We start from the raw sequence: 13,346 nt of genomic DNA, 5'->3' as shown, positions 1-13,346 counted from the left end.
ACGATGCACGTGAACGTTTTTTTGACATGTTGCCTTTGGGGCTGTTTTTGTGTTGCAGCCACTTGCCGTGAATTCAATTTATTGTAGCGAAACATCTGGTTTCTTTAAGCTAGACACGTCTGAAGACCATTGAGACGAAGATGTTTGGGAGCAATCTCGCACAGGAAAGCGATGTCAAGTCGACCCGAAGATTTTGGGAAGCACTCATAGGGGGTTTATTGGTCTAATACAATGTTAATTTACACTATGCGCTAAGTCACAAATAAAAAAACACGGAAAATGATGGCACACCCGTCGGCTTGCACGACTGGTCTCCAATGGTGAGATGAGCTGTTGACTTCGAGTCCGCTCCACCCAAAAAAGCCTGAGTCGCTTTTTAAATAGGTTTTCCGGCATCCAAGGGTGTGCGGACCATGCGGAAGACCACTGTTTTTTGCACCAATTGGAAAACGGCTTATACGGAATAATCAGGCAAGGCGAGCATAACCAATGCCAAAACGAGTTTTCATGATCGCGTGTATCCTGCTTCGTAACAAAACTAGAAGCTTGTGGAAACGGGCACATTCTCTAAAACAGCCCTGACACGCAAAGAAGAGCTCAAATTTCGGTCCCCGAATGCCCCGGAGGGCCTAAGTGGTGGCTCGCTCGTTTGGGGGCGCGAGGTGCAGAGTGACCGACCGGATGCAGCTTTCATTCTTCCTCAGAGCTCCCTCTTCGAGAAAAGTCATAAAATAGCGCTTCTAACAAGAGCATTTGACAAAGAAAAAACTCCACCAGCAGTTGAAAAAGAAGAAAAGCTTTCTGTGGGACATTGCCTTCGAGACAATATATATGTCGTTGAGACCGATACATGCGATATTTTTATCATGAAATTATTGTCGTCAAGCTACTTGTAATGGTATTTCACATAACAAGCATTTCGGGATGCAATGGCACCATCATATAGAAGTCACTCTTGCAGCTGCTGACCGGTCTCTCGGGTTACTGAAACGAAATCTTAAACAGGCTCCATCGCAGTTAAAAAAACTTGCTTTTACCAGTTTAATTGGTCCTAAAATAGAATATGCCAGTGCCATTTGGGAACCTCATCAAGCCTACATCGTATCAAATATTGAATCTTTGCAAAACCGAGCTGCTCGTTTCATTTACTCAGATTATTCTACCTATTTCAGCGTAACTAACTTAAAAAACCGTGCTGAGCTAGAGGATTTGGCCATTCGTCAGAAATATGCACGCCTATCACTTTTCCACAAACTTTACAATCACCCATCATTACATGACAGTTTCTTTGAACCCGCCTGTTCCATCTTTCCCCGCCGTGATCATCCTAACAAAGTCAAACGCCCGCTATTTCGCACACTTCGTTTCGCTCAGTCATTCATCCCGCGCACTATTATTGAGTGGAACAGTTTGCCTGCACATATTGCCACCGAGAAAGACTCGGTAAAGTTTTCAGAGCTCATGCGCACTACGGTGACTAACTAAATATTTTTTGCTTTTGTTGTTTTGTTTTCTTTCGTTTTTTAACTATTGTATAACGCTATGCAATTGCTGCCCGTATTCATGGTTTGCGCTTTGTTGCGGTTGTCAGGTTGCTCTGTATCTTGCTGTACTGCTTTGTTTTCTGTTTTGTTTTTGTTTTTCTTCAAACCATGTTGTATTGCCCCCCCCCCCCCCCCCCCCCCCATGTAATACCCTCTTCTAGAGGGCCTTTAGGGGTAACCTGAATCAATCAATTTCAGGTTCAGCGATCAGGGGCGTCTCTGCTGGGCAGACTCGCTAGGACGGATGCATATGTTGGTGCTCGGGAATGTCTGGGAGGTGATCTGTGATTTGGCGGTGAGTATTGGTCGGATGTTGGTGGGTTACGCCTCCTAGTCCTAACATGTCGCAGTCTAGTGTTTATCTGTCACTCTTAGGAAACGACCGCCTAAAACAGTGCATATAGGGTGGAAAATAGGTCAACTTTCCAACGCCTGTAAATGGCTCGTTAGGCGGCTCATTTATACAGCTTTCTTGTGCGGCCGCTAGTTACGTGACTCTTCTGTTATGTGGCCTATGTTTATGCGGCTCTTTCATAAGCAAGTTCATCTCGTTGCCAGAAGGCCGATGAAAAGTGATCGCTTAAAGTAACGCGTAGCATTGACCTAGTTAAGCGGTATTTCAGGTTAACTCTGGGACGCTTACATGCGGCGCAGTATGTGGTAAAAATATCTGCGGTAGTTTATAACCATTTTCCTTGTATCTTGTTTTGTTCTTTCACCTCATGAATATACATAACACATCATAAGAACAGTGTGCAGAATAGCCATAAACCACATATCAACCAAACACCCATGTACTTTTAACCTTGGGAATTTGAACCCAGGCCTACCGCGTGACAAGCGGACATTGTATCCACTACACTACTTCGCTACACAGTCTGTGAGACCTAAATTGCCCTAATGTGTGAACTTGACGTTACTTTGGGTGACTTCATTATCTTATGTAGCATAATGCTAAAAATTTGCATACGTGCACGACCTTAGACAAATCTTAGCGGGCAGTCACAGTCAGTTTTCTAGTCCGACGGTTTGCGCATCCCGCACGGGGATGGAGGCTAATCAGAAACGACGCGTTTCCGAGTGCATTTTCATTTCTGCCGGCATTATACAGCAGCCAAGCTTGGTCTGCTTTGCAACCAGTTGCAACAGAAAAGCTTTATGCCATGTTTGAGGAAGGCAGGACGAGGAAAAGTCAGCTGGTCGGTATCACTATCTCATCACCTGACAAAGTACGCTCGTAGTACAGTCTGCCGCGTCCTTCGCGAGCATCATGTTGATTGCGCAGCAATACTGTCCGTAGATGGGCCAGCTTTCAGATCGCGCACGCTCATTTTTCTCTGAGCGACAAGGATAGGCAAAAGAAACGTTGTTGCCCCACTGCGGTGGTCTAGTGGCTAAGATACTTGGCTGCGGCAGCTGCATTTCCGATGGAGGTGGAAATGCTGTTGGCCCCTGTGCTCAGATTTGGGAGCACGGTAAAGAACCTTAAATGGTCGAAATTTTCGTTCATTTAACGATGGCGTTTTCGGCAAACGATGGCGTTTTCGAGACCGATACTAGAAAAAACGACGCCATCAAGGCTGACTGGAAGTGACGTAAACGGCAGAAAAAATTGTCTGCTCCGCTCTCCTCGTGCACACACATCGAGGATGCGCCTCTTAGTGTTTGTGTGTTTTTAGGGATGAAGCTTTTTATAGCAACACTCGTTCGTCCCTTGCAGTCGTTGTATTTTGTAACAAGTATAACGTTTTGACCTCCAAGGTGGTGCTGGTGAAAGATTTCTTCTGTGCGTAGTTGAATAATAAAAGATAGTGCTCAATGTACATGCCAATGATTGCTAAGGGGGAATGAGAGACAGGAGCATTCAGCTTTTAGTTAACGCGCATGCTGCGATCCCCATTAGCAGCCATTGGCATGTACATTGAGCACTAACTGACAAGAATGGATTGCTACGTTATACTCGCAGGGTGTAACCTCCTTAGTTTTAGACAGGTTTAGCGAGCGTTGAGCCGCAGTGCCATGAATACAATAAACTAGTATATATCATGAACTCGAGGTGGTTAAAGATGGGAAGTAGATACGAAGCACAAGCCGTAAGAAAGTAAAAGCTGAATTCCCCTGTCTCTCATTTCCCATTAGCAGCCATAGGCATGTGCATTGAGCACTATCTGACAGGAAAAGGTTGCTACGTTATACTCGCTGTGCGTAACCTCCTTGGTTTTAGAACGGTTTAGAGAGCGTTGAACCGTATGCCATGAATACAGTGAACTAGTATATACCATGAACTCGAGGTGGTTAGAGGTGGAAAGTAGAGTCGAAGCGCAAGCCGTAAGAAAGTGTGCGTGTGCCACTTCTCGTTTAGTCCTTGGAATGTCTGCTGGATGGCCGTGCTTCTATATAAGGAATATATGATGAAAAGATGCGAGATGGTGGTACTTGGAGTGTTGAATAGATGAACGAACGGACACACAGACAGATGCATGGATAGACACATTAACGGACGCAGGGGCAGATGCATGGACGAACGCAGAGACGGATGCACGAACAGATGTACGCTTGGACGGGCAGATGGACACATGTGCGGTCACACAGATGGACGCATTGACGGACGGAAGCAAGAGCGAATGGATGGACGAATGCTTCGCCCCACGCTCCATGATTCACTCCGTGGATATGCTGCCATTTTTTTCTATGTTAACTTAAGAGTGCTGCATGAACATGCCTCTTATGAAACGCTGGTCCGGGCTTCCCACTGGTTGGTTTGAAGAGTCTGACCCCCGTATTCAGAAACGCTGCTTGACTTGAACTTGGCTTGCCATCAACTTCAATGCAGCACGAACGCATTTTGAACGTGCTGTCTCTCGTTGGTGCCAAGGGAGCACAAACGCACTGACGTGTTTCAAACGCGCTGCATCGAAAACGGTGTCAACGCAGGAAAGAGCGATTCAGCGGCAGGGAGGATTGCTCACAAGGAGCGACGTGGCAACGCTCTGTAGTAGTCGTCATATCCGGTTCTGTCGGATTTGCCCGAGTACACCACTAGATCTCCTCCTCGTCTGCTTGGTGGCAATTAGAGCATCAATAAAAAATAAATATGCAACTACAAAATTTTTCACTCTGGTTGCCGTATCTTATCGTATATGTTCTAGGTATTTATGGCCATTTCCGCCCAACCAAAATTTCATTGCAGTTGGCCTTTAACTGGCGCGCGGAAACAGTGCCAAGCGGTGCATCAAAAAAAGCTAGCAATGCTTGAAATCGAATGAATTCATGATGCGCTCCTGACTGCAGGAATAAAATCAAGGCTGCTCTTTGAAATTCAAAAGAACCCTAGCATAAGCGGGCCCAGGGTTCGTCTTCATAGCTAGGGTAAAGGAGCGTAGATTTATAACGCCCCCTCCTTCTTATGTCAATGTATGGCCATGGTTCACTTTGCTTCTTGGTGATGTTTTACAGCCATACCACATCCCAAATTTGGCAACACTTTCAATCACTAAATTCTTCAATTTACCATAAAGAATGGGGGAATGGTCTCATCATGACGCGCTGACGCAGCGAGAAGCAGGCGACACGCCGCCCGTGTGTCACTACTGTTTTCTAGTGAAGACGCGTTGCCTTCCACATATGACCTTCAGTCGATCAGTACAGCTGCTGTTTTTAAAAAGTCGATAGTCTTTCTTGGGGTACATCGACGCAAAAATTTTGGTATTTGTGTCTGTCTGTACTTTTGTCTGTTTGTCTACCGTAACCATACTTCCAACGGCATCAAACGATACCTGAAAGCGGCAACTGCATCCGCAGCGCCCACCAATATTGCTCAAGCTTCAGTGTTCCTACTTGTGTGATTGTCAATTAAAAGCAATTTTTGTGCATATTTCAGACACCATAACAACGCGTCAATATTTTGTATGTGAGAACGCATACATAACTAATCGTAAAGACTGTAGCATTTCTCACGCTGCGCTGACAATGCAACGCTATGCTCAAAAAGCAAGTGTTTCCAACACCTTGCTAAGACGATACGGTAGTGGCGCCTTCCTGTTGCTTTGCGTTCTACACTTTATCCCTTCTGAAACAAGCGTGCACGCCTGCCTTCGTTGTCGAAGGTAACTGCCAGATACCGCTGGTGTCTAACTTGCCTCAATGCGCTCGTTCGCTTTTGCTGCACAGATCGAGACTATCTAAGGCAGCGCCTTCAGACTAGAATTCACCAATTTTCTTGATGAGAAAGAACATCAAATAAATGTTTTGTTCACTCTCTCCAGACGCAAGACTATCGTCTTTCGACGACATTTGTAGCGAAACATGCAGATACGGGGCCAATTTTTTTATTGCAATGGCAATTATAGGGAATCTCGACTGGATTTGGTCGCTAGTGTCGACGTCAACGTCCTTCACCGTATATATATATACTGTGAACGACGACGGACTAACGTGCGAAAATGTTTATTGCCTCCTACGTTTTGGCAGGAGGGCCTGCCTTCGTCAGAGAATTCTCTCAAAAAGGCAGGTCCTCCTGCCGAAACGTAGGATGTATAAAACATTTTCGCACGTTTGTCCGTCGTTTTGCAAAGCATACAAAGCACTAGATCCGCAAAAAATATTCTTTATATATATATATATATATATATATATATATATATATATATATATATATATATATATATATATATATATATATATATATTGTCATGACCAAGAAAGACGCTGGTGCTTCGGCGCGCAGGTAGCTAGAGCAAAGAAGAGAAGAACGAAGTCAGAATAAGAACAGCTGGCCCAGCATCGGGTGTTGTCTCTTGTTCTCTGTCTCACTCATTACAATGGCGCAGTCGACGAAGAAGAAGTCTTACGTCCCAGCTTCGTCATCCAGGACAGCCGAGATAAGCGCCGCTTGAGGATGGCGTCAAGGCCTCCTCGGCAGCTATTCACCTGCCGCCACTGCCCCCACCATTCGGCGATGGCGGCTGTAGTACACGTTACCAGTACCATTTCACAAGGGACGTCGTCCACGCGTCTTTGGCTATGGATTCTGCCGTCAGCGCATGCCGACAAGTGAACCATCTGCGGGAAGCCATTGGTACGTGTCTTCGTGGTTCATTGGCAGTGCGGGCTTCTCTATCCAGGAACGCCGTTCACGCTTCTTTGGCGATGGAGTCAACAACCCGGCCGCCGTTTCAGCTGCCCATCGGACCATCAGTGGACGGTGTCCATGCCTCCTCTGTGGTACCAGGGCATCACCCAATGGACACTATGCTACCACTTCGCAGCCGTAATACGCACGGGCTTATGTCCTTTGGGAATGCTGTTCAAGCTTCCCACGGCCTGAATTCGCTGTCCGGTACTCTTACAACACATAAGCCGCCAAGAAATGCTGTTCATGCTTCCTTGGGCGTGCGTGTCACCACCGTGAGTACTGCTAGAACCACGTACTTCACGGACGCGAACTAAAGCGGTTCAGAAGCCTCATGCGAAAGTGCCGCGGACCTGCGGCGTACAATCGCGCTGCTCCGCGTCAAGACTAGCGAACTGACAGTGTTGATCGCCGAGCGAGCTCCTACAATGTTGCCAGCATTGTGGGACATTAACGCAGTGTTGGATGTAGCTGCCTCATACGACCTTGAGGCAAGCACACCGGAGCAACGCAGGGAGCTTCGGTCTTCTCTGATCGAGCTCTCGCACCAGCTCGACTGCTTCGCGTCGGTGATCTCTGCGTTGCCACCTGCCACCTCACAATCACCAGCCGTCTGCGTACTACCTGAATTCCACGGGGTCCGGAACGACGCCGACAGCTTGGTGGCAACCGTCAACGCGATAGCAATGCGCGAGGCTTGAATGGAATCTCAGAAATGGACCATGGCTATAGACCGCCTTCGGGAAGGTGCAGCGGCGTGGCACCAGTATGAAGGCTTCAAGCAGCAGTCCTGGGTGGAGTGGAGCTCTAAGCTCATAGCTGCCTTCGACCGGACACTCTCCGATCTCCCTTCCACCAACCAATCTAACCTGACCGGTACCGAGGATGGAGTTCAAGAAGGATTCCATCTCGAGGCTCCAGCTGAGCACACTGCAGTTCTCCACATGAGCTTCCAGACTCGTCACTGATACCGGACCCAAATTCGTGTCAGCCATCGGCCACTCCGTCCTCTTTCGTGGGGGGAGATACAGAGGGGCACAGGGTAGCTGGACCCTCTGGACCCTCTGTAACAAGAAGAGACAGAGATGGCGGCGCAGAGGCTCCTGCGTCAAATCATGATGCCCGGGCATCGCAGCCTGTCCAAAACGCTGATGGCAATGAAGACCAGTGCACCAAACTGTACCAATGAAATGGCCAGCTAAGCCTGCTGCGAGCGCCACGACATAGCCATGGTCACCGACCAGAGTGTTCGACAGCCCCGCAAGGCGAGTCATCGCGTCCACGAGAGGGACCCCACAGACGCAGTCAAAACGATGACAGCTTCACAGAATGTCCTGCCGCAGGTTGCAAGACCGGCCGTGAATTATGTTTTCTGCCACACTTCACAGAAGTTGCGTACCCACTCTCGACACCAGTCAAGACACCTAGCGCGTCCTTTGGGATACGCTTTCGGCAACCCTCGTCCGGCATTTTACGTCAGCCACTGATTTTGCGGCCCGTCCGAAGCGCGCTGTCAGGTGTATGTTTGGCTGCTTCCAACAGAGAGCCTCTGCATGACCGAGACCGACCAAAACGATGCAGCCAGTCTCGACCTCTCGATAGACTAACGGGGCTATTGATGGCGCAGACATGATGATGGGAGGTACTAGGAGTTTCTCGATTGAGTGAAGATTGCTGTAAGCTACACTCTCAAAGCCAACATCGCGTGCCTGGTTAAAGGGTGTCTGGCTGAGTTCCTTTCAGAGATACAGTTGCGTGGTCAGAGAGATGGCTAGAACCTGCACAATGAAGCAAAATTGGTTCCGGAGCCTTGTGCTTCCCATGCTGCCGCAAAGCCCACTGGTCTCGAGTGGCGATAGCAGGCCTTTTATAAATAAAGGCGGTACTGTCCTTGTGCTGTGAAGTGGCTCTTGATGGCAATGTCGCAGACATGATAATGGGTGGTATGATGAGTTCCTTGATTGAGCGAAGAGTGCTATGTGCTGCACTCTCGAAGCCCACATCACATGCCTGGTTAAAAGTTGTCTGGCTGAGGTCCTCCCAGAGATACAGTCGCATGTTCAGAGAGATGGTTAGAATCTGCTCAGTGAAGCAAAATATATTCCTGAGCATTCTGCTTGCGATGTTGCTGCAAAGCCCACTGGTCTATGGCGCTGATTCGAGCCCTTTTATAAATAAAGGTGGTAGTGTCCTCGTGCTGTGACATGGCTCTTCATGGCGCCGCCGCAGACATGATGATGGAAGGTACGAAGAGTTTTTTGATTGAGCGAAAATTGCTGCGTGCTACACTCTTGAAGCCAACATTGTGTGCCTGGTTAAAGAGTGTCTGGCTGAGTTTCTCTCAGAGATACAGTTGCGTGGGCAGAAAGATGGCTATAACTTGCGCAATGAAGCAAAATGAGTTCCTGAGCATGTTGCGAGCGATGCTGCTGCATCGCAGCTCAGGAACCTAGCCATCTCTCTGGTAGCGCGACTGTATCTCTGGAAGGAACTCAGCCAGACGTCCTTTAACCAGCATTTGCGAATATAGTGGCTTTTTTAAATGCGCAGCATTTCTTAGCGAGCTTCGGTGACTTCGAGCGTATCTATCTATCTATCTATCTATCTATCTATCTATCTATCTATCTATCTATCTATCTATCTATCTATCTATCTATCTATCTATCTATCTATCTATCTATCTATTTATTTATTCATATACCCTAAAGGCCCATTTGGGCATTACATAGACAGGGGGGTAGTTACAATACAGCAGGGTTATGTGCAAAACAGAAATATTTACACAGAACACGAAAAAAATAATAAAAAGGTAAATGCAGAAACAAATTTCGCACCAAAGAAGAAAGTAATGTAGCACTCAGTATGGCATGAAACGATGTGTGCGATAACTGATGTAATATTTGCACTAGACTAAACGAAAGAAATCCACAAAATGTTATGGTTCTACATTCCACATCTCCATTAATCTGTGGACAAACGTGTCATGATCACGCACAGTTACAACATCACTTAGTAGTTTATTCCAATGATAAATCGCAAGAAACAATGGTGAGTCACGAAGGAAGTTAGTACGGGCAAACATGGGCTGTATTTTGTAAGCATGATCCACACGCGGAGAAATGCGATGGGCTGGTTTTTGTGAATGTGTGAATGTAAGAAAGATGACTCACTGAAATAAAAGCTTGTGAAAATGAGACAGGAGTGCGATAAGCCTACGTTTTTCTAGAGTCGGTACTTTCAACGACGTTTCAATAGCTGTTATGCTAAATAGCCGAGAATATTTTCCTGTGATAAAGCGGGCTGCTTTGTTTTGAATGGTCTCAAGTTTATGAATAAGGTATTGCTGGTTTGGATTCCAAATAAGGGCGGCGTATTCCATTTTCAAGCGAACTAAGGTTGTGTATGCAAGAAGTTTGGTGGATGGGTTAGCAGAGTGCAAATTTCGTTTAATAAATCCTAGAGCTCTTAAAGCCTTACTGGCTATTGCCTCAACATGAGCATTCCTTGAGAGGTTGTGTGCAAGGTGAACTTCTAAGTATTTTATTGTGTTCACATTTTCCACTAGCCTATTTTTTATCATGTAAGAATGTAGCTCAGGTTTCGTAGTTTTTGTAAATTGAATACAGTCAAACCTCAATATATCGAACACGGATATATCGAAATATTGCCTATATCTCATGGTTCCTATATCACGCGGGAAATCGCATGCATTATTGATTTTTTATTTCGAACAAAGTTTGACATATAATGGATATATTGAACTCAGCCACCCCAAACCGCCTGCGCTCCATTGACAGGCGGCGAGCTTTCCCACAACTCTCGAAAGTAGCGTTAGAGCAGCGGGCGTTTACGAATGCTGCCCACATCGATGGCGCCGAGAGCATCATTTTACCTAGCGGCGTACGCGCCCCGCAGCCTTGCGGTAGAGGTTCTTGAATGAGGAAAGTGAAGAGAAAAGCTCGGAGCTGTTATTGTCTTTCAATATGAAAGCACCGACACGGCTTCGCGCGGGGGAAGGGGGAGTGAGAGGTAAAGATTGAGGAGGAAAGTATAGGAGGGAAAGGACGCAGACAATGTCTCGGACGCGGCCCGCGCTGCCGCCGGGAAAGGGAAAGCAGTCAGGCAAGCCGGCATGGGCGCGCCATGGGCGCGCTTTACACCCGTACTCACGCCGCAGCCTTGCAGCTTGCAGTCAATGCAGTCTCTATGGTGTCAACGACACACTGCGCACTTGTTGCAAGCTCCTTCCCCGTAGCATCGGCAGGCACCGGTCGTTGTGCCAGTGTTCTTGTGTTCGGAGTTAGGCCTGTCGCACTCTGTGGTGCGCGACACGCCTGACTCCGAACGGCAGAGCTCACAGATGTGGAGATTGTCCCCGAAGCTACTGCTGAGCAGCCAAATGAAGACTCTGCCGAGGTGGATCCTGCAAGCGCTGATGGTGCCCCGCTCCCGACATCAGCTGAGGTCGTAGCTGCCTTGGCCCTTGTGCGCTGCCACTGCGGTGCGATTGAAGGCACTGGCCTATGACTTATGGATCGCCTGGACTATATTGAGGACGCAGTCGTCAAACACGCCATGGCCAACAAAAAGCAGGCTACTCTTTTTCAATATTTTAAACCAACCCAATAAATACTATGTTTGAATCTTCAAGTGAGTATTTATAGCACCACGCTTAAACGGTTCGTTGGTTGTTTTCAGCAAGCTGTTTATGCATTTTTTTCGTGATTTTTTATATCGAATTCTGGATATATCGAACTATTTCACGATCGCCGCGCCGTTCGATATATCAAGGTTTGACTGTATACTTTGTTTTTGAAACATTAATTTTCATTTGCCGTTGACAGCACCATCGGGTGATTTGGTTAATGTCAGACTGCAGTGCACTCGTATCGATATGCGCGACAGGCCTAACTCCGAACGGCGGAGCTCACAGATGTGGAGATTGTCGCCGAAGCTACTGCTGAGCAGCCAAATGAAGACTCTACCGAGATGGATCCTGGAAGCGCTGATGGTGCCCCGCTCCCGACATCAGCTGAGGTCGTAGCTGCCTTGGCCCTTGTGCGCCGCAGTGGCGGCGCGATTGAAGGCACCGGCCTATCACTTATGGATGGCCTGGACTATATTGAGGACGCAGTCACGAAACACGCCATGGCCAACAAAAAGCAGGCTACTCTTTTTCAATATTTTAACCCAACGCAATAAATACTATGTTTGAATCTTCAAGTGAGTATTTACTGCACCACGCATGAACGGTTTGTTGGTTGTTTTCAGCAAGCTGTTGACGCATTTTTTTCGTGATTTCTTTGTATCGAATTCTGGATATATCGAACTATTTCGTGATCGCCGCGCCGACTGTATACTTTGTTTTTGAAAAATTGATTTCCATTTGCCATTGGCAGCACCATCGGGTGATTTGGTTAATGCCAGACTGCAGTGCACTCGTATCAATATGACTAGTAATTTGTCTGTAAATTACACAATCTTCTGCAAAAAATCTGATTGGGGATGACGATTGGTTACTTATATCATTAACGTAAATTAGGAATAGGATTGGCCCTAGCACGGTACCTTGCAGAACATCTGATTTTACCTTTACTAATGGAGACAAGGTATTAATAACAAAAACAAACTGATAGCGATCGGACAGGAAATTAGCAACCCATTTACAGATATTAGGGTTGATGTTGAGGGCGCTCAGTTTCATATTTAGGCGGTTATGGGGTACCTTTTTGAAGGCTTTGGCGAAATCTATAAATAGAGCATCGACGTCTGTTTTATTATGTATCGCTTCGTGAATATCGGTTATTAGTTCAAATAGTTGAGTTTCGCATGAAAGGCCACGCTGGAAACCATGATGACTTGGTAAGAACTTGCTCGTGGTTATATATGTCATAACTGCAGATGGTATAATGTGCTCTAAAAGTTTACATGATATGCTCATTAGTGAAATCGGTCTATAGTTACTGAGCATAGAGGGGTCACCTGATTCAAAGATAGGAGTCATGTGGGCAATTTTCCAGGCGTCTGGTACGCTATCACTATCTGCTGAAAAAAAGAAGCTAGAATGTGAGAAATAACAGGCATTGTTATTTTTAGCATTTTGGTGTAGATGCCGTCCGGGCCGGGTGCCGAATTGTTTGGGAGCCTTTCACTAGCTCGTTCAATACCTTGGTGTGAAATAACTAAATCGTTCATGAGTGAATCTAGAGTCGTGAACTTAAGGTCAGTTGGAATGGGGTATTCTTCTGTGAATACTGAACCAAAAAGATTATTTAGCTCCTTTGCAACACATTATGGTGAAAGAAGTACACCATCCTTGGAAATAGACACTTGTGATGACGAAGATGGTTTAGGGTTAATTACCTTCAAAATTTTTTTTGGGTTTTCCCTTAAGAGCGTTGTTGTATCATTGTTGAAGAATTTGTCTTTGGCTGCTTCGATTTCTGTCTTACGATGCTTGGATTGTTCACGGTAACGCTCCCATTCACTATCGGATCCCGACTGTTTAGCTTTCGAGTAAAGTCGTTTTTTTTTATTTATGCTGCGCTTGACATGCAAGTTAAACCAGGTGCTCTGGATTGACGTTGTCACTTCAATTTTAGGGATATACTTTTCTTTTAGTTTGTTTAGCTGCGTCTCTATGAGATGCCAGTTCTCATTAGTTGTGCGCA

At 46.5% G+C, this 13,346-nt stretch overlaps 1 protein-coding gene across 1 annotated transcript in view; it reads left to right on the top strand.

Moving 5' to 3' along the window:
- The window catches only part of LOC119167796 (WD repeat and HMG-box DNA-binding protein 1), a 465,682-nt gene that overhangs the window by 161,533 nt on the left and 290,803 nt on the right, over positions 1-13,346 (top strand). The window contains exon 7 of the mRNA XM_075883385.1: positions 1,743-1,839. Coding sequence (XP_075739500.1) covers positions 1,743-1,839 — 97 coding nt within the window. The remainder of the gene's footprint in view (positions 1-1,742; positions 1,840-13,346) is intronic.

This window comes from Rhipicephalus microplus, unplaced genomic scaffold (assembly GCF_043290135.1).
Source record: "Rhipicephalus microplus isolate Deutch F79 unplaced genomic scaffold, USDA_Rmic scaffold_16, whole genome shotgun sequence".
Classification (NCBI taxonomy): Eukaryota; Metazoa; Arthropoda; class Arachnida; order Ixodida; family Ixodidae; genus Rhipicephalus; species Rhipicephalus microplus.
The sequence above is the reverse complement of the archived record's forward strand: the minus strand, read 5'-3'. Positions and strand labels throughout refer to the sequence as shown.